Below are 26,060 nucleotides of genomic sequence, written 5' to 3' on the forward strand. Positions count from 1 at the left end.
CTCTCCTGACCTTACCTTTGCCAGACCCTCTTCCTTAGATTCACCTTGGTCAGACTCCCATTTCTCATCATGCCTCATCTACAGTCTCCCTCTTGTCCTGGCCAGGCCCCTGTTTCCCCTCACGTTGACTAGCATCTCCCTTTGCTCGACTTTATAATTTTTCCCCTCGACTCTACATGCTCAACCCATTCAGACCTCTCCCAGGAGAAGGCAATTCCCATAGAGGGATAGTTCAGGGGATGAGACCTATGGGAAGAGTCCTAGGGGTTATCAGGGCATAGATTTTAGAGCTAGAACGATGAAAAATGACATAAAGGCTGTCCTCAGGGACCTAATGAGGGGGGCAATCAAGGCATGTGCAAATGGGATGTAACTGGGACCACAGTAGAGGGTAAGAAGGTTCAGTGAGTCTATCTACAGACTTCTATTAAATTCTTTTTGCTGGACATTGTGCTAAAGTGCTGGCGATTCATAGAACGGCCAGCAGAGGACCGAAAGAAAGGCTTGAGGAAGTTCTGATGTGGGAGAGATGACTTTCAGCTCAGTCCAGTGCTGTGTCCTATACACTACCCTGTCCTCAGCCTTTCATTGCTCCATATATGTTTCAGAGGGTAGAAAGAAGTCGCCAGAGGAGTGTTCTCCAGGGGGGGCTTCTGTCCCTTTTTTTCCTCTTTCACCTTCTCTAACTCCTTCTCTTCCCTCCACAGCATGCTGGAGATTTCATCTGCACCGTCTACCTGGAGAAGAAAGCCACAGAAACAGAACAGCATGTTAAGGTGAGGCCCAGGAACCTCAGTGCCCAGCCTTGGCCTCTGCTCCTGGAGCTGTCCTAGGTGCTGGAGCCCATTCATCCCAAGCCTATCAAACAGGATGCCTCTCTGTCAGGTCCATCTTCCAGGGACCTCCACACTGTTTTTTTCTAGAACTGATCAGTATTGAGAGCAGATACAGGACATCTGTAGAACCAGGTACTGGAGGAATTTAAAGAAATAGTCATAGTAAGGAGAACTCCATTTACACAAGTGCTTTTCTCAAAGTAGATTGGTGAGGTGGTAGGATAGGCTCAGGTTGAGCATTTTCATTTTTTTTTTTGGTGCAAATGAGTGAGGCTTGCAGAGTGACCTCTAGTCATACAGCTAGCAACAATGGCGACTCCCATTTCTATAGCACTGCAAGATTGAAAATGCAGTAGATAGCAAAAATATTATCATTTTAGAGATGGGGGAGGCTCAAAAATGAAATGACCTATTTAGAATCAGCAGGTAGTTGATGAAATAAAGGGAGCTCAAAACCTGGCCATCTGATTTGTAGGCCCCATGAATGCTTGATACCTGAGGGGACCTTGGGGAGGTTGGCCCTAAAAAGATGAAATAAGGTAGCCTACTTGACCCAGTCAAATTCTACAATGATAGGTTCACAGATTTGGAACAGGAAATAACTTTAAAGGTTATTTAGTTGTCCAGTTATCTCATTTTAAAGATGAAAAAATAAAGACCCGGAGAGGTCACACAGCTAGTAAATTTTGGAGGCAGGATTTGAATCCATGACTTTGTACTACACACCCTATCTTCTTTCCACTATATCTTATCAGGGGCCACCTGAACAGGAGTCTGGATCCTGATTGATTTAGACTTTCCCTTTGCCCTCTTTTCGGGGATCAAGCTGTGGCACAGACTTTGGGGGACAGTAGTCTTCTGGGATTAGGAAAGAAGAGTCTTATCTCTTGATGTTATGCTTCTTTCCCTCAGATCCCAGCATCCATGACAGCCCAGGAGCTCACCATGGAGATCCTAGATCGTAGGAATGTGAGGATAAAGGAGAAGGACTATTGGACTTGTTTTGAAGTCAATGAAAGGGAAGAGGCAGGTAAGTGGTCTTTGGAATATGGATGGATTAGACCAGCGAGAGGTGACATAAACATACGGAATATGGATGGATTAGACCATCGAGAGGTGACATAAACATACATTTACAGAGATTCATGCTGTGGTCGTGTGAACCAGGGCCACTCAGTACAGCAGTTTGAAAGAGGGCTCTCAGTGTGAGACCTGGGAGTTGAAAAATGAGGTGACTTCATTAATTTCTCCCACTAATTCCAATTCCTTCAATTCTTCATAAAATGAGTACAGGTCTGAATTTTAAAGTAAGTTCACTTAAAAAAAATGGAAAGCAAAGGCTTCTTTAAAGAGTTATTATATGTTACCTCTACATCTGTACTAAGGAGTGAAAAGGAGAACACTCATGCACAAGATTTACATATGCAAATGAGATTAATTAAATAATATCCTGTATAGCTAATTGAGGCCTCTGGAAGCCCAGAGACAGGAGAGTGGGGTAGGTACTAGAGTTCTCCAATCTTCATCTAGGATGGGGCGATGGTATGGCAACTCTCTGTTTTTCCCCTTTTGCACAGGAAAAGACCCATCTCTAACCTCCCTTCCCTTTTCAGGAGGTTCCGTATGTTGTCTGGTGGCAAACAAGATGTTGCCAGTATGTTATCTGTTTCCATATCTGGTCTCTGGGATCATTGAGCACAGTAATTGGTTAAGAGGAATGAGAAAAGGAAATTGCAATGCTCCTTCTCAAAGTAGACTAACAAAGGAGACAGACATGGAGTACTTTATCTGTGACCTCAAGTACTATGAGGCCAATTGGGCTGAATTCAATCCTTAAATAGAGTTATACTTGGGGAGATGAAAGAACATCTCAGCTGATTTTAGGGTGACAACAAAAGAAAGACAGAAGCAATTAAAATTATGTAGTTATACAGGAGATTAATCAATTAATATGGGCATGAGGCTTCCCAGAGAATTCTGTCTTAAAATTGCCTGGCTATTGCCAGGAGAATGGCCTCTGGTTGTTCTTTCAAGTGAGGATCAAAAGCTCTTTGATGGAAGTGCTTATAGCTTTTCCCCTGGCACTTTATGTAAGAATGTTAATTCAGATTATATAGAGGAGTGGTAGAATACATAAAGCTCTCCACAGGGTGGGGCAGCCTCAATTATTAATATAGCTGCCTATAAATATGTATATGCATGTATGTATATATTCTCTGGTAAGCGGTGTTAATGCATTTACATTCCCCTGAAGAGGGATGACACTTAATGGTTATACAATTCTCGAAAGCAATCATCTATCTTTGTACAAATCTTCAGAAAGGTCCTAGAAACTACAGACTAGATACCATAAAATGCACCTTGGCAGTTGCAGCTTACAGGGCTCTGTGGCATTGGGATGGTGATGGGATGAGGGCTGTAGACATGGGAGAGCTTACTACCATGTCCTGGGTCATGAAGAATGGTGGTGATGGTGATGGTGATGGTGTGATGGTGAAGAGGAGGAAAGGGGTGTTGATATGTGCTGATGGTTATCATAGAATCTTAGACCTGCAAGAGACAAGGTAAACAGTTAGAGCCAAAAATCCTTCCTACAACATCTCCCAGAGGGGTCATTCATTCTCTCTTTGAGCACATGGAAAATTAATATTAATCTGAACCCCTTTTGGGCATCCCTAAAACAACTTTTTGATTTTAAAGCAAAAAACCTTAGGGCTGAAGCTCTGAATCATATTTCTCAGAGGCCATGGGTTAAGTTCTCCCTCTTCTTGTCTACCACGCTAGAAGATGCGGTACATGTGCTGTGCAGTCATTCTAAACATGGCATGGTCACACTGAGGTCACAAGGAGCATGAATTGGTGGAGGGCAGAGGAAGTGGTGTTCTTTCCTTGAAATCATAGACTGAGGAGGTGTGGGGTCTGTCTCTGATCTGGTGCCACTGGCTCGAGGAGGAGGTAGCTAAGAGAGTCAGTCAGTCACATGCGGCTTGGGTTTTTCTCTTTTCTCTAGCCCACCTTTTATTATTTAATAAATAATTATGAAATTAAGATAAAATCTCCAAAGAATCTTAATCATCACAAGCACTTCCATTGAGAGGGTACTCACTGCTTTCTGAGGATACCTATTTTGCTTTCAAGCGCCTTTGAGGTGCTGCAAATCATAAGCTGTCTGTACCTTCTCATCCTTTGCAATTCTTTTCCATGCTTCTCATAAATATTGCAAACAGGACTTGCATGGTGTTGGAGGCCTTCCTCTCCAGGACAGAGAATCCTCAAGGGGTCCGTGGTAGATTTCAGGGGCCCCATGAACGTGGATGGGGAAAAATTACATCTTTTTTTCAATATAATTACATTTTCATTTCAATACAATTGGTTTTCTTTGTAATCCTATGTACTTTATTTGATGTAACTAAAAGCATTATTCTGAGAAGGGGTCATCAGGCTGACAAAGGAATCTGTATCACCAAAAAACACATTAAGAACTACTACGGTAGGTCTTTTTTAATATTGCAAGGATACCTGAACAGGGCCATCTGTCTTGCTCTTGCTATGTGACTAGTTCACTTCCCTTTCTTATTATGCTTTGCCTGTTTGAACATCCCCCTGTATTCCTCTAACTAGCATTCACGGAGCCATGACTCATTATAATGAAGAATTTTAAAAAAAATTCTTTAAGATATAAATTTTTTTAAATTAAAAAAGGAAACAAGAAATTCAGCAAAACCAATTGACACCCTAAAAACATCTGACTTATGCATCATTCTGCCCTTGTGGACCACTGCAAAGGAGTGGGGGAAGGGGATCTTCTCATATTTCTTCACTGGGGCTAACTAAACTTGTTCTTCAGTTTCACAACATTCAGTTTCGATTGTTTTGTGGTGGTTGTTCTTTCCATTTATATCGCTGTAGTCATTGTGAATATTGTTTTCCTGGCTCTGCTGACTTCACTTTGCATTGGTTTCCTGGGTATCTCTTACACAACATCTCATATGCAAGTTATTATTGGAAATGTGCTGCCAGCCTATTTACGCCTGCCATACATCTCTCCCATTGATCTTTGACTGTGCTGCCATTTTAAGGCTTTGTAGATTGTGGTCTACATACACCATGACTTCAAGCCATATAGCACCACCAGGAGAGGGTTAAAATTGGTGTTAAAAAGATGGATTTTTGTTTCAGGGGTTAGCTTGGGATTGTGGGAAGAGTTAAACCATTTCCTATATACCATTCAGCCTGTTTTGCTTCTTCTTTATCAATTCTGGACCCAATTGATTTTCTAACTGCTTTGTCTAATATATTGCTAGATCAGCTCTTTGAGTTATTCATCCAACTCCTTCATTTACTTGGTTTTTCTATGAAGATAGTTAGAGTGAACTTTTTTGAGTGACTGTACATCCCATTTAGTAATTCAAGGTTTAGTATCATTGGCCCCAATCAATCTACTTCAGCATTTAAAAGGAAAGTGCCTACCTCAGTAATTTATTTTGTTTTATTTTTTAAACTCTTACCTTCTGTCTTAGAATTGATACTAAGTACTGGTTCCAAGGCAGAACTGGGTAAGGGCTAGGCAATGGGGGTTAAATAACTTGCCCAGAGTCAAACAGTTAAGAAGGGTCTGAATCCAGATTTGAACCCAGGACCTCCATCTCTAGGCCTGGCTTTCTATCAACTGAGCTACCTAGCTCCCCCTACATTAATAATTTAAATGGAAACTATCCATATTGTTCTTTAATGAACTTCCTAATTTTTGTTATAGTTAGAATTTAATTTTTGAATTCTTCTTTCTTCCTCTGGGACAGCCTTCTCCAAAGGATATTAAACCATGGGATCCTACCTCTCCTTTTTTCTGATTTTGAAATCTGCTCTCCCCAAATCTAGGGTGGGTGTACATTTAAGTCAACTTTTGTCTCTTCTCTATGATGGGCTCTCCTACCAAGTGGTCACTTCCCCTCAAGATTCCTGTGGTTTCTTCTTCAGCAACCAGCATCTCTTAATTGGTTATAATTAGACCCCAAAAAAGTTCCTCTTCCCCTACTTTTTCTACCTTCCAAAGGATAAAATTATTACTGAGACAAACCGAGAATTCATTAGCTTCAGAGTGAACTCCTGGCTAAGTGAGAGTTCCCCATCACTACATGATACCCCCATGTCAAGCTTATTATCTATTTCCCACTCCTCATCTCTTCTTTCCTTCTGCCTGGGTGATCTATAGTATAGAATCCCATGACAATTTTGGATCTTATATTTCTTCTGATTCCCACCCAAATACTCTCCACTATGGCTTTCCTCCTATGGTTCCTAGATATTTTCACGTGAGGAAGATGGTGATGATTCCAATGTTGATGGATGATCACGAGAATGAAACAATGAGCATGGGGTTAATTGTCTTGCTAGAGATGGTGATAGTAGTGACACCGGTGATGACGGTGTTGGTGCTGGTCATTGATATGGAGATGATGGAGGTAAAAGTGCTGATCAAAGATCTAGTTGCAATAATGATGACTGCTGTGATGGTGGTAGTGATGGAGATGACTAGAAGATAATGATGGTGCCAGTGATTGATATAGAGATGGTCAAAGATGTGGTGAGAATGGTGATGACCACCATGATTGGGGGGGATGGAGATGATCATGATTGTGCCAGTGATGGCCATGAGATGTTGGAGGCTAGAAGAGTTTCATGTTGGTGATGTTGGCAGTGATGATTATGATGTTCTCCACAGAGAGGCCCCTGCACTACACTGAGAAGGTTCTCCCTATCTTGCACAGCCTGGGGACCGATAGCCATCTGGTGGTAAAGAAGTACCTCTCCATGGAGGCCATGCTTATGTATCTAGGTAAGAAGCTCCTTAGTTGCTTAACCCTCTCTCCTCCTCTCCTCCAGGGTCCTGTCCCTTCCCCTCTCAGATACGGCCTGGGTTCTGGGCCTTCTGTGTATTGTGATTCCCATCCATGGAAGAGATTCAGCTCACTCTCAGGAGCCACCATGTCTGGGGAGACATAGCCTTGCCCTCAGGAAGCTCCCAGTCTCAGGGAGACATGTTGCCAGCTCTTGGTAGGGGTGAGGTCATAACTCCAGCCTCAGGGAGCCCCTGGTCTTGGGGGGGGTATGCAACCTTTTCCCTCATCCCCCTCCATTCTCCCTCCCCAGCCAGCAAGGTGGGGGACACCAAGCATGGCATGATGAAGTTCCGTGAGGATCGAAGCCTCTTGGGCCTGGGCCTCCCCACAGGCAGCTTCCATGACCGTTACTTCATGCTCAATGGCAGCTGTCTAAGGCTCTTCAAGGAAATCAGAGTGAGTAATGGGCCAGCACGTCTCCCAGCCCCCTGCACTCAGACTCCCCACACTGGCTCCTTTTCAGTCAGGCCAGGCTGCTGTTTTGTCAGGTCTGCCTTGTGCCTTTGGCTCTCCTGTGTTACCGATGTGTCACATCCCCTTCACCCCTGGTCTGTTCAAGCCCGGCCAGGCATGCTCCCCCCCGGCTCCCATAACCCCCCATTCCTCTGTCAAGCAGAACCGGAAGCTGTGCAGTGGGGGCCTTGAGAACGGGAGTAGCCACCCAGCCTTAGGCCAGCTCCGGCGGCTGGCGGTTGCTGTGGCAGTGCTGCCTTACACACCGTAGGGAAGAGTCGGCCAGGGAAGGGTCTGGGCACAGCATGATGGTCGTGGCTCCTCTCCCTCTCTTCCCTTCCCCTCCTTGCTTCTCCTGGCACCCCCCTCCCTTCCCTCTCGGCTGCCTCACAGGGACACGAAGCTCAGCTCAGTTGGAAAAAGCTTCTGTCAGGGATATTGGCCAAGTTCTGTCTTTATTTCTTTCCGGTATCTCCCTTCCCGTAGCTATCTTAGCCATATCTCCCTTAGCCTCTGGCACCTCTTGCACCAGTCGGTAACTGTGCCTGGCGGCTCCTGGGATCATTTTCCCTGCCTTCAGATAGCTGGGGTTTGGAGGACAGAGCTCCAGTTTGGGACACCTGAGTCCCAGCTCTGCCCCAGACTCACCGTGTTACCTTGGGCAAGTCTCTTGCTTTTCTCTGGGTCTCACTTTCCCCATCTTTAAGACGAAGGGGGTGCTCTTAGAGCTCCTCTTGCCTGCTACCTCCCTACTGTCAGAGCTTGGTTAGTTCCCTCTTCCCTGTATGGTCTCTCTCAACTCAGATGCCTGGGTTCTGGCTAGGCTTTTGCCTACTAAGGTCTAGATCCAGAGAGTGGGGGGCCCTCTGGTTCTCCTCCTTCCCTGTCATTTCTCAGCACTACTACATGAAGACAGAGGCAGTCTGTGTGATGTGAACATAGAATATGTGTAAATTATAGACATGCCCATTTTACAGATGAGGAAACAGAGGCTTAGAGAGCTTAAATGGCTCCTCTAGGGTTATACAGTTTGTAAGTGCATTAAGTCATTCAGAAAGGATCACTTCTGGGATTTGAACCCAGGTCTTCCTGAGGCTATATCCAGCTTTTTCTTCATGGCACCTCATCGGTTCTAAGGCACAGCTTTCTTGGGTTCCTGCCTGGTGCCCTCTCATTCATCAGGCTGCCTTTTCTCCTTCTTGTTGGCCTTCAGAGAGGGGAGGCTCCCTCACTTCTCCTGGTTTTCAGGCTCCTGGCCCCTTGGGGGTTATTCTTTTCCTCTGTCCTACCTCTCTGTATAAGCAGAATTCAGAGTCTCTTGTTCCATTGTCCTGGGATTCTCTCCGGGAGACTTAAAGAGGAGGAAGTGGTTGTGGTTTCTCTTCCCCTTGGCCAGGGCATCTGAACTCCCTGGTCCTTGTAGCTCTTGCCTTTCTCTCCCTTGACTTCCTGCTGCCAGGAAGCAACAGCATCGGCTGATTTTGCTAAGCCCCGACTTGGGGCCGGTGTTCAGAACCACTGCTCAGTCTTTTTTAATCAGTTTCCACCTGATGTAGTGGCAGTCAGCCAGTTCATTTACTCTGGCCCTAAAGCAATTCTTCCCAACCTCCTGGGGTGTCCCAGGCCCCTTACATTGATTGTCAAAGTTGGGTATTGCTCTTCTTGGGAGGTGTAGCTCCTGAGTCTCCTCCTGCCCTCCTTTCCCCTAAGGAAGAACCCTGTTCTGTCTCCCTTTTGCTTACTTCTCTTAAGCACGAAACCGGTACAAAAGTAAACAGCTGTTAATGTGGCATCTCCAGGTTCCCAGAGGCTTGGAGTCAGATTTGGCTCCATCTTCAAGAAAATCTTAGCAATGTGAGTGTCTCTCAGTGCCCCTTGCCCCCGCCTCCCCCATCAGCTCTCTTCTTCACAAAGGACAAATTGTCCCAGGCTGAATTTAGCATTTCCAGGTAGACCACTTCAAGCAGCACATCTGGACCAATATTTGTTCTCTTCCCCCTTTTTTGTATATAGTCGTCCCTTAAGAATGCACACAGTCCTTTCCAGTTTTTGAAGGATGTTTATTACTGATAGCTACATCTGTGGATGCTTATGTCTAGGGCATTCCTACAGTGTGTGGGAAGATGGACTGGAGACGACCTCAGGGCTCCCTTCTAGCTTTGAGAGCCAAGAATCCAAGATTCTTTCAGTCGGAGACTCTGTGATTTGAAGATTCCAGAAGCCTAGGATTATTTTTTCAAATGATTGTATCTTATTTCTATCTTTTGTTTTTATATCCTCCTCCTCCTTTCCGAATAGATCCCTCCCCATCCCTTACTCATCCCTTGGAACAAAGAAAAGATCTCTTCAGTTTTGGCTTGTACAAACTAAGCTAGCTAAAACATTAATAATACGCTCTGATACTGTCTGCTCTGGTCCACACCCAGAGTCCTCTGCTTCTTCCAAGAAGAAAGTTTTCTGTCTTTTTCCTCTTCCAAACCTAGGGTTCTGTGATTCTTTTATTTCTGAGCCACTGCTTGGGGTAACTGGTGTGAGGGCTGTTTTTGGAGTCGAGAGACCCGAAATCAAAACCTCGATGACACTTGTGTGTGCTCATGAGCACATCTCTGGGCCCCCATTTCCTCATCTGTAAGAGAGGATCACAATACTCAGGCTGCCTACTTCATAGGGCTATTGTGAGGCTCAAATAAGCTATGTGGAGTGTTTTTGCAAAGCTATAGAAATGTGGTCTGCTATTATGATTATTTCAAGAGTTCTGGATTTAGAGTCAGAGGCTTAGAGTGTCCTGACTCCTGAAATTTACTCCTTGTGAGGCTAGGCGAGTCACTTCTCCCTGGAGTTCTCTTTCTTCGTCTGTAAAATGAACAGGTGGAGGGGCAGCTGGGTGACTCAGTGGAATAGAAAGCCAGTCTTGGAGACAGGATGTCCTGGGTTCAGATATGATCTCAGACACTTCCTAGCTGAGTATGTCCCTGAGTATGTCACTTAACCCCAGCTGCCTAGCCCTTACCTTCTTGGAATCAATACTCAGTATTGATTTTAAGATAGAAGTAAAGATTTAAAAAATATTTCTGAGGTCACCTCACTCCAAATCCATGGAGTCCTTGACCCTAAGATTCCATGACTCTGGAGTAACTCGGAGATAATAAGAGGTAAGGGGAGGGAGGTGGTTCATGAACAGGGTGTATTGATTGATTTATGGGCCTTCCTGTCTTTCATCAGTAAGGATCACCTCCCACTACTTCTGGCTGGTAGTATTCAGGGTGCTTGAAAACAGATCAGGTTAGGGATGGGGAGGATGGGGTTATGGATTCCAGATTTTCTCAGATATATTGGAAAGCAATGAATTAGAGCAAGGGTATACTGATAAATATTTAACACTCGGCTGGTCTTATGCATGACACACTTTTTATATTTAATTTGCATTCTTAATATTTCCTCCACGACTTTCTCAAGTCTAGAAATCAACAAAGTAATAAATCAGGCCTCGATTTGTTGCATTTGTGCATTTCCAAGATGCTCATAATGAATATTATGAAATTTAACAATTGGCTCAAGCTGGTGCTAGCACATCCCTGAGTTAAAAGTGAGGAAGACCTGAGTTTAAATTCTACCTTTTTCAAGTCTAGAAATCAACAAAATAATAAATCAAGCCTTGATTTGTCACATTTGCACATTTCCAAGGTGTAAATGTTCACACTGAATATTTTAAAATTTTAACAATGAGCTAGCATTAGCACATTTCCCTGAGTTAAGAATGAGGAAGACCTGTCTGAGTTTAAATTCTTTCTCTGCTGCTTATTGCCTATAAAGGACCTTGAGTTAACCCCCTTAACCCCTTCGAGCCTCAGTTTCCTTATCTGTGTCACATGAGGATGAGGGGGTTTAGACTACTTAGCCTCTGAGGTCCTTTCTAGCTCTAGATCTGTGAACCCCAGACTATGAAAAGTCCAAAGAGAAAGAAAAAGAAGCTTTCCTTATTTCCAGAGGTCTATAGAAGTTCCTTCTTTTCCTTTTCTCAATTGATTTCCTGTTCATCTCCTCTTCCTATTCTGGGGTCCCATTGAAATAGCAATGGGTCACAGCCCTGTGGAGCTGCTCTGGAAGGCTCCCACCCCAAGACCTCAGAAGTTGGCTCAATGGCTGACCAGCTTCCCTTTTCTCCACTGGACTTTGGCATTCTGCCTTAAGTGGCTTATGTTCCCTAGCTTTTTTCAGAGAGCATCCTTAGAAAGCATTAAAAAAAAATATGAAGCCAATATCTTGGTGGTTTCTACCAAATTGTTCTGTTTAGCCCTGGGGCTAAATAAGACTCCCCTGGGCTGGGGGGGGGGAGGTGTCAGGAAACTTGGGTTCGAGTCATAGGCTCTGCTCTTGAATCACTGTGCCACCTTGAGCAACTGTCTTCCCCATTCCAGGCCTCAGTTTCCTCCTCTATAAAGTGGACGACTCTATTACACCTTTAACGACTTTCTATTCTTCACTATTTTTGCTGTTTTCCAAGCTCACCTCGAAGCAAGGCCCCCAGCTAGGCTCCCTGGAGCTTTCCTTGTCCCCATTTTCAGGAGTCTGTCATACTGGCTCCTTAATGACCTTCCCCTTCTTCTCCTGCCATTATGACTGAATGCCTATTTGGCTCCCTTCTGCTCTTTTGTTCCTCCCACTGTTCTGCCATGTGGCTTTTCTAGTTTTGTTTTGTTTTCATTTTTTCACCTGGGAGAAAACAATGGGTACCAGAGAAGGGGCCTGAGCTATGCATATAAAAGTAAATCTATCTATCTTTAGACTAGGGCACCCTTGAATTTCTGAAGTTATTCTGGGACACTAATGTTTCCCAGCCTATCCCAGACTAGGGGAGCTCCCCGTGCTAGAAAGCTTTTCTATGCATGAAGTGCTCTCGGTAACAGTTGCTCCAAACCTCTCCCCTCCCCAGGTTCTGAGGTCCTCCTTCTGGGCTTAAGCAGGAATCCTGGGCTGGGAGTCAGGAGTCTGGGGTCTGGTTTCCAGCTCTGCCCCTGACTCATTTTGTTCCCTTAGGCAAGGGTCTTTCACTGTCCTATGGACATTAGTTAGCTTCCTTCTCCCTCTCTCTGTCTCTCTCTCTCTCTTCCTCTCTCCCTTCCTCCCTCCTTCCCTTCCTGTCTCTCTGTGTCTCCATCTCTGGGTCTGTTGCTCTCCCTGTCTCTCTCTTTTTCTCTCTCTTTCTGTCTGTCTCTCTCACTCTGTCTCCATCTCTGGGTCTGCGTCTGTCTGTCTTTACCCTTCCAGCTCAAACCTTCTAACTCTTCGTTGACAGTGATGACACTTGGACATCAAGGTTTACATACGGCTTCAGCCTCCCTGCATAGGGCTTTCATTTATGGATCTAGCTTCCCCTCAGCCTCCCTCTGGACAAGCAATTTTGGGTCTGGAGGCTCGAGGTGGACTAGGAGCGTTGGATTAAGGAACCTCTGGAAATCTGACAGCATACCGCCGACTTTCTTTTCTTCTAAAACTCGAATTCTTCCATGCCCAGCATTGCTAATAAGCTTTGGCACAGTCTTGAGATACTCTTCGGGCCTGATTTCACTCAGGATTCCCCAAGAGTTCCTTCCATGCCCCAAATTTGATTTCTCCAAGCCCTGATGTCTGGCCCCTGACATGTTGGTAGTCCAGTAGGATCTGAAGTCAGTGCTGGGTTTCCTCCATTCCTTCTGCTCAGCCTCCTCCATGCTTGTAGCTCAGCTTGTTGCAGTGTGTGGACTGTCTTCTTTCAGGGTCACAGTCTGGCTTCAGCCTGTGCCCTCAGCCTAGTTTGGCCTGAATGCACGGCCTGATTTTTTTCCCCAAGCCTGCAGCCCAATTTCTTCCATGCTTGCTACTACGTGAGATCTCACATAGGCTTTGTTAGTGACAAACCCATTTTCCGGGCTGGGGAAAACTCTGGCTCCAAAAGTGGAATATACTGCCTTTAATGGTAAAAAGTATGGAAGGTGGTGGAGAAGGTCCCCGGGTCCAGCTCCTCCCACTGCATGGGGCTCTTTCTGTATACTATAGTGATATCACAAAGGGGACCTGGCAATCCCTGGAAACCCTTGTCTTGTCAATCTCCCTCCTCCTGTCCCCAGCCCCAAGGCACATTTTATTCATTTTCTTTTTAAAAATCCTGAATTTATGGCTTAGAATCAACACTGAGTATTGATTCCAAGGCAGGTAAGGGCCAGGCAATGAGGGTCAAGTGACTTGCTCAGGGTCACCCAGCTCAGAAGTGTCTTGGACCACATTTGAACCCAGGACATCCCCCTCTGAGCCTGGGTTTTTAATCCACAGAGCCACTTAGCTGCTCCTCCATCTGTTCATTTTACAGATGAGGAAAGAGCTCCAGGGAGAAGGGCCACAGAGGGAATAAATGACAAAGTCAGGATTTTCTAAGCCAGGTTCACTAAGCCAAGTAGCTGCCTCCCCCCCACCCTCCCAAGGGATGACCCTCAGAGCCTCAGTTTCCCCACTGTACAGTTGGGGATGGAAACCTGCCCTTTTATTTGGAGTATGGTACTCAGCTCTGGGCATCACAATGGTTGAAGGGCATTACTAAGCTGGACAGCATCAGAGAGGAGGGCATTCAGAATGGGGGAAGAGCCTTGAGTTCATGTCCTACAGGGGTCAGTAGAAGGAACGAGTCACCGATCCAGGAGAAGAGAAGGCTTGGGTGGGACGTGATGGCTCCCTTCTAGTATTTGGCATGCTGTCCTTGGGAACAAGAGATTAATTAGACTTGTTCTGGTGGGCCCTGGGGACATTAAGCGGAAATGGGGAAGCGAGCCAATTTAGGCTGGACGTCTAGAAAAAGTGCCTCTCATTTAGAGGCTCCCACAAGTGTCAGGGGCTGGGGAGGCAGCAGGCAGGATTCTCCTTCCCTCCTGGAGGCATTTAGGCAAAGCCTGGAGGCCACTCGTCAGGTATCGTGTAGAAAGGAGTCATGTTGGCCTGGCCCGGCTGGTCCTTTCCAGCTGAGATTGATTCCATGGCTCCATGATGTTTGCTCAATCTACCTCACAGAAATATGGACCAAGGAGCATTTATCAAGGGTACTTATGTGCCAGGGAAGGGCTGTGCCAACCTGAAAGTGCTTACAGAAATGGGAGCTATTAACCCTGCTGTTTTTGATTATCTTGCATTGACCCAGGGGAAACCATGCCACCTTCCTCTTTTGTAAAATGAATAATAAATCTTACCCTCCTTTTCTCCCAGGGCTCTTAAATCAAAAGTGCTCTTAAACTGCCCAGTGCCACAGAAATGAGAATTATTATTTCCCATTCAACTAGGTGGCCCATTGGTTGGGCTGCTGGGCCTGAGTTCAAATATGGCCTTAGACATTTACTAGCTGTTTGACCCTAGGCAAGTCACTTAATCTCTTTTGCCTCAATTTCCCCAGCTGATAAAAGTGTGGGGGGATGCTAATAATACCCACCTCACAGGGTTGTGTTTATAAGGCTTAAATGAAAGAATGTTTTATAGAGTGCTCATATGGTGTCCAGCACATAGTAGGTGCCAAATAAATGTTTTCTCCCATTTCTTCTCTTCGTTTCCTCTCTTCCCTTTGGAGAAGCCATACCCAAGTGCTCTTGCTGGGGTGGGGGTGGGGGGACAAAATTGATCTCTGACCCCAATTTCTGGTTGTAAGTGGTTTTATCTCCCCTTGCCCAACCTCAGTGGGTCTGCCCTATCTGCTCTTCCACAGGTTGCCTAAAGGGAGGGACCAGCCAGCCTTTGGGGAGTTCAGATTGAGGTGGGGAGGCCAAAGGGAGCCTTTGTGTTCTCCTCATTCTGGATCCCAAGAGTAGGGGGCCCATCCCTCCCCTCTCCTCCCTCCCCCCAACCCTCCTTGCCTCCTTCAGTCAGCCTGTAACCGACAACCCTGTCCATCAGGAAGTCCTGACCTGTGCCTGGCCTACCGCAAGCTTTGATGTGTCTCCCTCCTTTTGTTATGGGTTCCCAGCAGAGCTAAAGAGGAGCTGGGAGCCCTGCTCATAGGCTCAGAGCTGGGCCTTTCCCTTCACACAGTCAGCCCTCAATTCTAGGTGGCTTAGATGTGTAGTAGATGGAATGTTGGATCTGGAGTTAGGATGACAAGAGTTCAAATTCTGTCTCAAATCCTTAGTAGCTGTGATGCCGGGCAAGTTCATTAAACTTCTGTTTGCCTAAGTTTCCCCATCTGTAAAATGGGGATCATAATGGTGCCTACCTTGCAAGGCAGTTTAAAAGATCAAATGAGATTTGTAAAGCACTTTGCAAACCTTAAAGCATTATACAAATGCCAACTATTGTTATTGTCGCCATCATTATTTATTCTCCACAATGACCAAGTGGGGAAAGGAAGGATCCAGATATTAGGTAATTGGGTATGTTCCTAAATCTGGAATCAGAAGACCTGAGTATTTAGGGCTCCTCTACCTCATGGCTTGTCACTTCATCCTAATTGGGGGGGGGGTCAGTGTTCCCTTCTGTAAAAGGGGGAAAGTCATGAATTCCCTGCCTACTTCACACAGTCACTGAAGATTATTAAATTGGTACGCTTTAGACACCATAGTAAAATGTTGTAGGAATGCCAGCTATCATAATTTAATTAGCCGTGGCCCCTGCTTCTCTCCCCCTAGAATTATGGCTGTACTAACTCTTTCAGCTGATAGTATGGCCACTAACATTGTTGTGAGTGTTAGGCTGCAGGTCATTGAGAGTTGACTGTCTGATGGTGCCATATGTGAGGTTTCCCTAACCTTAGATGGAAGGGGGAGGCCTGGGAGAAGAAAGAACAGAACTCAGAGATCTGTGGTTGTTGCCATCTGGGATGCCAAGAGCCCATTGATTAGGGAATCTGTGTTCAACTGGACACAAAGCAGAGTTTCATCAGAGAAGATTTCATGGGGAGATGGCCAAATGTTTTGGAGGGAAGAGGGGGCAGGCTTGGGATTGGAAGTCAAGAAGAACTGGGAAAGACTAGTGAGGTAATAAGGGGATCAGGCCCAGAACTTAGCAGGGACCTGACTGGGTGACTTGGGTTTCTCCCAACTTGATATTTGTGAATAAAATACCCCCTCCCTCCTTCTTTGGGGCTTAGTTTACCCCTTGGTGTAACAAATAAGGAAGCTAAGCTTAATGATCTTCCAGATCTGACATTCTATATTCTCTGTACTAAGATCTCTTCCAGCTCTGACATTCCCTTTTCTAAGGACCCTTCCAGCTCTGACATTCCTTGTTCCAAGGACCCTTCTAGCTCTGACATTCCCTGTTGTAAGGACTCTCCCAGCTCTGACATTCCCTGTTCTTAGGACCCTTCCAGCTTTGACATTGCCTGTTGTAAGGACTCTCCCAGCTCTGACATTCCCTGTTCTAAGGACCCTTCCAGCTCTGACATTCCCTGTTCTAAGGACCCTTCCAGCTCTGACATTCCCTGTTCCAAGGACCCTTCTAGCTCTGACATTCCCTGTTGTAAGGACTCTCCCAGCTCTGACATTCCCTGTTCTTAGGACCCTTCCAGCTTTGACATTGCCTGTTGTAAGGACTCTCCCAGCTCTGACATTCCCTGTTCTAAGGACCCTTCCAGCTCTGACATTCCCTGTTCTAAGGACCCTTCCAGCTCTGACATTCCCTGTTCTAAGGACCCTTCCAGCTCTGACATTCCCTGTTCTAAGGACCCTTCCAGCTCTGACATTCCCTTTTCTAAGGACCCTTCCAGCTCTGACATTCCCTTTTCTAAGGACCCTTCCAGCTCTGACATTCCCTGTTCTAAGGACCCTTCCAGCTCTGCCATTCCCTGTTGTAAACTCCCTCCCAGCTCGGACTGTATATGTTCCAGATGTCCCCCAGCTCTGACTGTTCTCATCTTTTTCAGTGTGGGCCCTCTTGGGGTTCAGGTCAGGTCAGATTTGAGAAGCAAGAAAAGGTGCAGTGGGAGCCTGGTTAGGGGGGAGCGGGAGAACGCTTCACCTTGAGGCCAGTGGAATCGTGTTATGGATTGTTCACCTTTCCTTGCCCAGCCAGAGGCAGTCCTCTCACTGTCTCCTCTCCCTTTCCTCTTCTGTCCCTATCTGGCTTCCCTGCTCACAGAGTCACAAGCCAGAAAAGGAATGGCCTGTGAAGAGCCTCAGAATCTACTTGGGGGTGAAGAAGAAGTTACGACCACCTACCTGGTAAGTCCAGAAAAATGTCAATCAATTAACCAAGCACTTAGCATGTGTGACAGGGCACCAGGGCTACAAAGGGATGCAAAAACACTCCCTGCTTTCAAGGGGCTTTCATTCAAGTTGGGAAGACAACATGGAAATAAATCAGTAAGTGTATACGAGTTATATTCAGAAGAGATGGAGAGAGATTTTAGAATGGAAGACACTAACAGCTGGGGGAACTGGGTAAGGCTTCCTGCCTTTGGTGGAGGGTTGGAATTTGAGCTGCGACTTGAAAGGATCCAGGAGATTTTAAGAGACATGGATGAGAAAGGAGGGAGAGTGAGTGGTACAGGCGTGATAGACAAACCAGTGCATGCATTTGGTCCTAGAGGGAAGAGGGAACTGATAGAGTTATTGAGTGTTAGGGGCAAGGAGGTGACAAAGGCAGGCCTCTACTTTATAAAGGGAAAGCTCTTTGGCAGGTGAGTAAAGGGTAGATTGGAGTGGGGAGAAGCTCCAGGCAATCAGATCAATTTGGGGGCTGTTGCAATAGTCCAGGCCGGTCAGCCAGTCAATAAACATTAACAGGAGCCTAGAATGTACCAGGTACTGTGCTAAATATGTCCAAGAATGAAGTGATGAGGACTGAGGGTGACCAGTGTGAGTGGAGAAAGGTATTAGGAAGACAGAAATGACAAGATTCAGCACCTCCCAGGGCACACCTTGCCAGGGAGACACGGTCATCTGGAGCTCCTAATGCATGGAGGGGTGGTCAGGGAATCCCTGGTCTGAAAGTTCAGGTCAGAGGAGGAGAGGAGAGGAGAGGAGAGGAGAGGAGAGGAGAGGAGAGGAGAGGAGAGGAGAGGAGAGGAGAGGAGAGGAGAAATCCATGTTGGCTGATGAATGATGGAGGAAGGCTTCTTGGAGATAGGGAGGCTGGGGTAGATACTAAAGGAGGAGATTTGGAGGGGAGCAGTAAAGGGCAAGGAGCCCATTCTAGGTAGTGGGATGTGTTGGAGGAAATCACAGAAGCAGGAATGAGAGAATGAGCTTAGTTTGAAACCTGGTGAGGAAGGGTGAAGTGGTTGGGGTGTCCCTTGGCAAGGAAGGACTTCTGGGCTTATAGCTCGTGGGTCCCCTGGCTCCCAGCCCCCGACATGTGACAGATGGAGGGAAGAGAAGGCATGCGGTTCCCCATCTGCTTGCCTGTGGGTTCCCCAGAGATCTCCATGGCAACGCAAGGATGCTGCCTGTTGCTAAGCGATGAAGGCGTGGGTGTGGGAGACCTGCCCCTGCCCAGGATCCCTCACCTGTTTTCTCCCCCCTACAGCTGGGGTCTCACTGTGGTGCATGAGACAGAGAAGCATGAGAAGCAGCAGTGGTGAGTAGTGGGGCAGTAGATGTGGTCCCTGGGCTGAGTCATGGGGATGGAACACTTATAATAGATTATTGATCAGGGAGTGTAGAAGGTAGTTGGCTCCTACAGCCTACTCAATGCCATCCACATTGAGAGAAAGAACTATGGGAGTAGAAATGCAAAAAAACCCCCAAACCATATGACTTACCACTTATCACTTGTATATATGAACATATGAATTGGGGTTTTGGCCTTAAAAGATCACTCTATAGCAAAAATGAATAATGTGGAAATAGGTATCAAGTGATTACAACATTTGTACAACCCAGTGGAATTGTTTTTCAATTCTGGGAGGGGGAGGGAAAGAAAATGAATTATGGAAACATGGAAAGATATTCTAAAAAATAAATAAATAAAAATAGAAAAAATAAAGTCTACTTAAGGAGGGAGGGGAACAACAGTGTGGCCAAAATGGAAAGAGCACAAACTCTAGAGCCAGAGCGCCTGGATTCAGATCCCATCAAATTTCAGATTCTTACTAGCAATGCATCTGTGGACAAGTCACTGAACCCATGTCTGCCTTCGTTTCCTCCATAGGTAATATAAGTGGATTTGGTTAGGTGGCCTTTAAGGTTCCTTCCAGCTCTAAAGCTATGATCCTATGAACCTAAGATTCAGATTTAGAGAAGTTAAGCTCACATCCTGACCCTGCCACTTAACTACCCTTGTGACCGGGAGTGATTTCTTTCTCCTTGATGAGCCTCAGTTTGCTTATCTGTAAAGTAGAGCATTTGGACTTGATCTGGCTCTGAATGGGGAGTCCAGCTTGCCCATTTCCCAGGCTTCAGTGAGACATGCTCATGTACTACTCAGACCCTTCTTGCTTTAGGTACCTTTGCTGCGATACCCAGATGGAGCTCAGAGAGTGGTTTGCTACCTTCTTCCTTGTGCAGGTATTGGGCCAGGAGGGCAGAGGCTGCTGGGGATCCAGGAGGGAGACAACTTGGAGAGGTTGGGGAAGGGCGATAGAGTCAGGTCTGGGAAGGAAAGGAGACCCAAGGGGCCAGGCCCGTGGGTTCTAGGGGTTTGATGGCAGGCTTCTGGTGTCCACTGACCTACCTTACTGGCTTGCCTGCCCCCAGCATGGCGGGACTGTCTGGCCTTCCGAGCCCTCAAGGGTGGTTCGACCTGTACCTGAGTCCAGGCTGGGTAGCGTGTCGCTCATTCCCCTGAGGGGCAGCGAGAATGAGATGAGGAGGAGCGTGGCTGCCTTCACTTCTGATCCCCTGTCTGTAAGTAAAACCTCATTGCCCCTCGCCCCCTCCCCACCTCTCCCAGGGAAAGGCCTGGCAGCTGCTTTGGATCCCTTCCTCACCTGGCCTGATCTGTTCTCTTTCTCTCCCCCTGATATCTGAAACCAGTGCAGGTCCTCTTCATGCTAAAGGCCCAAAAGAATCAGATATTTTGGGAGTAAATAAAATCAGGCAGGAGGCCTTAAAAGAAATTGGGTGGAAAGTAGGGGCTGGGTCCAAAAGAAATGGATCTCTTCCAGACCTGCAGCTCTCTTCCCTCTCCACCCCTCCCTTGAGCCCAAGGAGCCATTCCCACAGGGCTCACAAGTCCCTTCCTCTGTGACCCCCCCTTTCCCCAACACCTGCCCGGGAGACCAGAGAGAGTAGAGTCCCTGTTTGTCCCTCTAGCTCCACTGGAACTTCTGACAGCAACTTGGAGGGAACCAAGCCCAGAGTAAGGGACAGGATGAGGCGTGGATTCCTTTATGGTGTGAATAGCCTGTTCCCCAGGTTTCTGCTCAAGATTTTGCCCCCTTTTTCTTCTAGGGTTTTTGGGTTTCATGGACAAGTACCAGGACCCTGAGTTGGGGCAGTTTTGCTTTGTAAAGGGTATTGAAAGAGATAAAGGACAAGAAGGGAAAGATTGAGGGTCGTCATATCCATATTAGGTCATGCTTGTCTCCCATATCCTTTCTTAACTGCTTAATCCTTTCCAGTCCTTTTAAGCTGTGCTTCCCCCAAATTTATGTCATCTTTTATGGCCATCCCTGCTCTTTGACTTGACTCTAGTTACTAGCTAGCTGTGTGACTGTGGGTAAGACACTTAAACTCTGTGGGCCTTAGTTTCCTCCTCTGCAAATGAGGGGTTTAGATTACATGATCTAGATCAAAAGACAAAAAAGATCATTTAGAACAGGAAAGTATGAGTCCTAGAAACATACTGTCAGAGCTCAGAAGCACCTTAGAACTTAGGTTCATCTGGGATATAGAAACTTGTTTAAAAACAATTTTTTTGGGGGGAGTAACCATATTCTAGTGTAATTGGTTCCTTTTAGAATCTGATGTATTTTATTATTTTATGTATTTAAAAAACATTATTTGAAGAAGGGGTTCCAAGGTTTTCTCAGACTGCCAAAAGAGAAATCCATGATACAAAAGAGATTATGAATCCATAGTCTAGAACTGTGTTGTCGAACCTATGGCACGTGTGCCAGAGTGTGCACTGAAGGGGAGCTGCTCCCTTCCTCCTCTCCACATACACCTGAGGACATTTCTCATATGACCTGATCCTCTGCCCAGCAGTCCAATGGGAGTGCTTCCTCCCTCCCCTATTTTGGGGTAAGGGAGGGTAGCTCACATGCAGTGTGAGGGTTGCAGTTTGGATACTCGATCTCTAAAAGGTTTGACATCACTGGTTTAGAACATAGACTATCAGAGCTGGGAAGGACATTAGAACATAGACTGTTGGAGCCAAGAGGGACATTAGAATATATCCTGATAATGCTAAAAGGAACCTTAGCGAACATTAACAATAGACTGTTAGAGCTGGAAGAGATCTTAGAACATAGAACGAAGATATGAAAAGGACCTTAGAACAGAGTTAGTTGGTGCCAGGAGATTTAGGACAGAATGTCAGAGCTGGAAGAGACTTTTAGAACACAGAATGTCAGAGCTGGAAGGGGCTTTAGAAGATAGAATGTCAGAGCTGGAAGGGATCTTAGAATAGAGAATGTTAGAGCTGGGGGGGCTCTTAGAATAGAGAATGCCAGATCTGGAAGGGGCTTTAGAAGATAGAATGTCAGAGCTGGGAGGAGCCTTTGAACACAGAATGAGGAACTTGGAGGGAGCTTAGGACATAGAATGTCAAGGCTGGAAGAGACTTTAGAACATAGATAAGTGGAGCTGGAATATAGATTTTTCAAAACTAGAAGGGGCTTCAGAATGCAGAATGTCAGATCTAGAAGGAATTTTGGAACTTTCCATCTTTACCTCTTTCCCCCAATCCCTCATTTTTCCAAAGCCCAGAGGACTTGGCTAAGACCACAGAGTGAATAATTAGACTAGAACCCAGGTTACCTGACTAGGAGGCTCCTTCCCCTCTACAAAATCCACTTTGCTCTCTTTGTAAAAGAGTTGAGGGGAGGGAGTCATACCCACTCACCCCTGTCCTATCTCTGTTCTTTGGTTTCTTAACTTTTCCAGGTCTTCCAGGCTTCTTTTATTCCAGATAGTCCAGAGGCTTTGTGGTCTGACTCTTCCCAAATGGTCAGGTCTCCCTGAACCCCCTAATTTGGAAAAGAAGGGGCACTTCCTGAGTTCTCCCTTCTCTACTCATAACCTGTTTCTTCTTTCCCACAGGCACAAAGCCCACCATGACCAGGTGCTTCTCCTTAGCATCCCTGAGATGAGGGGGTCCAGATCTTCTCAGTCTCTACAAGAAAGAGGCTTGGCCTCATGGAGAGGCCCAGCTAGAGCTGCTCATTCCATCAAGACTCTATCCTAGACTTTGTGTGTGTTGGGGAAGAAGAGTCTCCTAGGTGTCTGGGTAGCAGGGGTTAGCTACGAGGCATTGGAATGGGTGAGGGCAGACCCCTATTTTTCCCACTTTGCCCTCCAGCTACCTTCTCCCTGCCATCCAGGACCTTTTTTAAAAAAATAATATAAATATATCTGTATATTTTACCCTGTGACTAGGAGGTTTGTGTTTGGTTAGGCATGGTATACTCTGGTTTTGGGGGACCATGGAGTACCAGGAAGAGGAAGGGATTCACACAGTCTAGAGGGGTTTCATAGAGAACAGTGAAACCATGGACTGGATTTTGGACATCAGTGACACCTCACTGAGGCAAATAGACTTAACCCTTCTCTTTCCCACAACTGAACCCCCACAGCTTCCATCGAGTGGAACATTAAAGCTGGATTGGCCTTACATATGATCTAGTCCAACCCCCTATTTTTCTAGATGGGGAAACTGAGGCCCAGAATGAGGAAAGGGATTTGTTTAAGGTCTCAGAGTTTAGGATTAGAGCCCAGCGCTAATCTGGACATTTTGAGCCTCCAGGCGTTGGCAAGGACCTTATTATACTCCTTGAGTCAATACAGCTCAGCGTTTCCCAGGAGACAGGCAAGGATAATAAGCCTTTCTGAGAAACCCCTGAAATTCCCTGGGAAGGTGTCAGACAGGCGCCCGCTTGCCTGCCTGGCCCAGAGCTTCATTGTCCCTCTCCTGTGCTGCTTGCCTCCAGCTCTGAGAGCACCACCGTAAACCTGAGAATCTTAGAACTTCTAACACCAGAAAATGTTAGAAATATGGAGGCAAAGAACCTCAGTATCCCAGAACCTCAGGACTGTAGAATCTCATAGAACATCTTATTAATGGATTGATTGATTCATTCATTCTTTTATAGTCTGGACTTGTTATTTCATTGAGGGAGGTGGTGGTGGTGGTGGGGAGGTTGGGGGACTTCTAGTGTGAAAACTCCTACCACCAATCCAGATCAGCCCCTTGCTAGCAATTTATAGTTCTCAGAGAACTGATTGCTTAGGGCACTGCGAAAGTAAGTGACTTACCCAGGGTCACTCATCCATTGTATGTCAGAGATGGGACTTGAATCAAAGTTTTCTCTCTCCAAGGCCAAATTTATATCCACTGGGACTACTTTAGGGCTGTGCAGTCTTCAAAGCACAGACTATTTCAAGCCTTAAGAGTCATAGGGCCAGGGGCAATGGATAGGGTACCAGGTCTGGAATCAGGAGGATCTGAGTTCCAATCTGGCCTCAGATAGTTCTTAGCTGTGTGACCCTGGGCAAATCACAACTTCAATGACCTAGCCTTAGAATTGACCCCAAGACAGAAGGTAAGAGTTGTTTTAGAGTCATCATTAAAACCTGGAATCCAGAAACAGTGGGTTATCGAGATCTTGGATTTAGAGCAGGAAGTGATGGAGGCCATCTAGGATAATCCTCTCATTTTGAAGATGGGGAATGAGGGCCAGGGAAGCTGAGGGATTACTTACAGGTATGAAGTCCCAGAGGTGGGATGTGAACCCAGCACCTGTTCCATCGTCCATGTTACCTCGTGGAGTCTTTCTTTGCTCAGCATTTACAGAGGACCTTAGAAATAATCAGGAGCAACCTGCCTCATGATTCAGCTGGTGGTAATGGGCAAATCAAGTGATGTCACAGTGATGGCTCTGCCTCCTCCAGGAAGCCTTCAACTGCTCCTGGCCAGCCGGATCTTGCCTACGTCTGGGAGAGTCTAGACCCAGGAATCCAGCTGAGGACCGAGGCTGCCCTGCCTCGCCCAGCTCTGTTCTTCTCCTTGTGTTGGGTCTCCCTCCTTGGAAACCTGGTCTCTCAAAGCTTCATGACCTATAAGAGTGAGGTCTGGTATCCACTGGGGAAAGACTGAGAGCCTGGGGGGTGGGGGTGGGTCCGAGTTCCATTCCCAGCTTGCCAGAAATGATGGCGTGCCATTTTCCCTGATTTATACCAATTGAGCCCCTAAGACTAGGGGCTCCCTGGGGCCCGTGATGGACTGATCCCTTCTAGATGGATAGAGCTCTTTCCCCATCCTTAATGGCAGGCCCAATTGGGGATGGTTAGCCTGGAGGAGAGAAGTGGAGCATTAAAGCTGTCATCAAGTGTTTTTGAAGGGCTATCACGGGGAAGAGGGATTCGATTCATTCTGCTTAGCCCTGGAGGGTAGAGCCATGAATGATGAGTGGAGATTGCAGAGAGGAAGGTTTAAGGAAGAACTGGATTAGAGAGAGCTCTCCCAACGTGGCTGCTCCTCACTGGAGGTCACCAAACACAGGCTGTTTTGACTTCAGTATGTGGTAAGGGGGATGATTTTTATTCCCTCCTTTCAGCTCTCCCTGACTTGATAGGAAGATAAGCAGCTTCTGGAAGTCCTTGGCAGTATTTATCCTTTGCAGTATTTACTGGGTGGAATTCCTCTGCTAAATCGAGAAGAATCTGGCTCTGCTCTTCAGGGTGGCGGAGAACAGCAGTGGTCACAATCTGGGGAGCCCCAGTTCAGGTCCTCCCTACAGTCCCCAAGAAGCCAAGCTAGCCAAATGGAGTCCAGCTGTCCACTAGGTGGCAATGTGGGACAGTAGACGAAGTTCCTATTTGCTCACCTCCAGTTTTTGGGGGACTCATCCAGGTTCAGCTCAGATCCAGGCCTTGGATATAGAGGAGCTGACCTGGGTCCTATCCTCAAGGAGCACTCAATCCAGTTAGGGAACCAGGAAGGGATTTGATCATCCATCGGAGAGGGAAAAGGGCGACAAGATTGTGGCCGGGCTTCTAGGAAGGAGAGAACATTTCTAGTTCTAGTAGTGGGGGTAAAGGAGGATCAGAGGTGGCATGCAAGGAAGGCCTTGAATTTTAGTTGTGGAGGAGGGGGCAAAATGTGAGCAAACCATTTGACGGGCAGGAGATTGCTAGGGGGATGGAAAGTTCCAGGTTAGCCAAATCAGTGGAAATGGTGCATGGGAATGGGGGAAAGAAGAGAAGAGCCAGATTGCTGAGAGATTTATATGCCAGACTTCGGGAATCTAGACATTGTCATGGGGACTTTAGGTGATCCATGGTAGGTTCTCCCCCCTCCACCCCCCCCAATTTTGGAAATTTTAATTTAATTAATTTAGAATATTTTTCCATGGTTACAAGATTTGTGTTTTTTCCCTCCCCTCCTCCAATCCCCCTTCCCATAGCTGGTGTGCAATTCCACTGGGTTTTATATGTGTCATTGATCAAGACCTAGTTCCTTATTATTGATATTTGCACTAGGATGAGTCTACATCCCCAATCATATCCCCATCAACCCATGTGATCAAGCAGTTGTTTTTCTTCTGTGTTTCTGCTCCCACAGTTCTTCCTCTGGATGTGGATGATGTTCTTTCTCTTAAGTCCCTCAGAATTGTCCTGGATCATTGCATTGCTGCTAGTAGAGAAGTCCATTACATTCGATTGTACCACAGTGTATCTGTGTACAATGTTCTCCTGGTTCTGCTCCTCTCGCTCTGCATCACTTCCTAGAGGTCATTCCAGCTCACATGGAATTCCTCCAC

General features: G+C 46.4%; 1 protein-coding gene and 1 long non-coding RNA gene across 3 annotated transcripts in view; one reads left to right on the forward strand and one right to left on the reverse strand.

Annotated features, from left to right (window-relative positions):
* The window catches only part of ARAP1 (ArfGAP with RhoGAP domain, ankyrin repeat and PH domain 1), a 109,963-nt gene extending 86,584 nt beyond the window's left edge, over window positions 1-23,379 (forward strand). Inside the window, exons 26-34 of one of the 2 annotated variants that reach the window (XM_056795021.1) lie at window positions 708-776; window positions 1,749-1,866; window positions 6,559-6,672; window positions 6,987-7,132; window positions 17,276-17,358; window positions 18,665-18,715; window positions 19,581-19,644; window positions 19,834-19,983; window positions 22,342-23,379. In XM_056795021.1, the coding sequence (XP_056650999.1) occupies window positions 708-776; window positions 1,749-1,866; window positions 6,559-6,672; window positions 6,987-7,132; window positions 17,276-17,358; window positions 18,665-18,715; window positions 19,581-19,644; window positions 19,834-19,983; window positions 22,342-22,359 (813 nt within the window). In that variant the 3' untranslated portion in view covers window positions 22,360-23,379. Of the gene's footprint in view, window positions 1-707; window positions 777-1,748; window positions 1,867-6,558; window positions 6,673-6,986; window positions 7,133-17,275; window positions 17,359-18,664; window positions 18,716-19,580; window positions 19,645-19,833; window positions 19,984-22,341 lie in introns of those variants that run through there. The other variant, XR_008911445.1, reaches the window with a different exon arrangement.
* LOC103096249 (uncharacterized) lies at window positions 104-13,202 on the reverse strand. The gene is made up of 3 exons (XR_008911446.1): window positions 11,699-13,202; window positions 3,197-3,386; window positions 104-737 (listed from the first exon to the last, which is right to left on the reverse strand). It is a non-coding gene; the product is annotated as an uncharacterized LOC103096249 (long non-coding RNA).
* Window positions 23,380-26,060: the final 2,681 nt, after the last annotated feature.

This window comes from Monodelphis domestica, chromosome 4 (assembly GCF_027887165.1).
Source record: "Monodelphis domestica isolate mMonDom1 chromosome 4, mMonDom1.pri, whole genome shotgun sequence".
Taxonomy (NCBI): Eukaryota; Metazoa; Chordata; class Mammalia; order Didelphimorphia; family Didelphidae; genus Monodelphis; species Monodelphis domestica.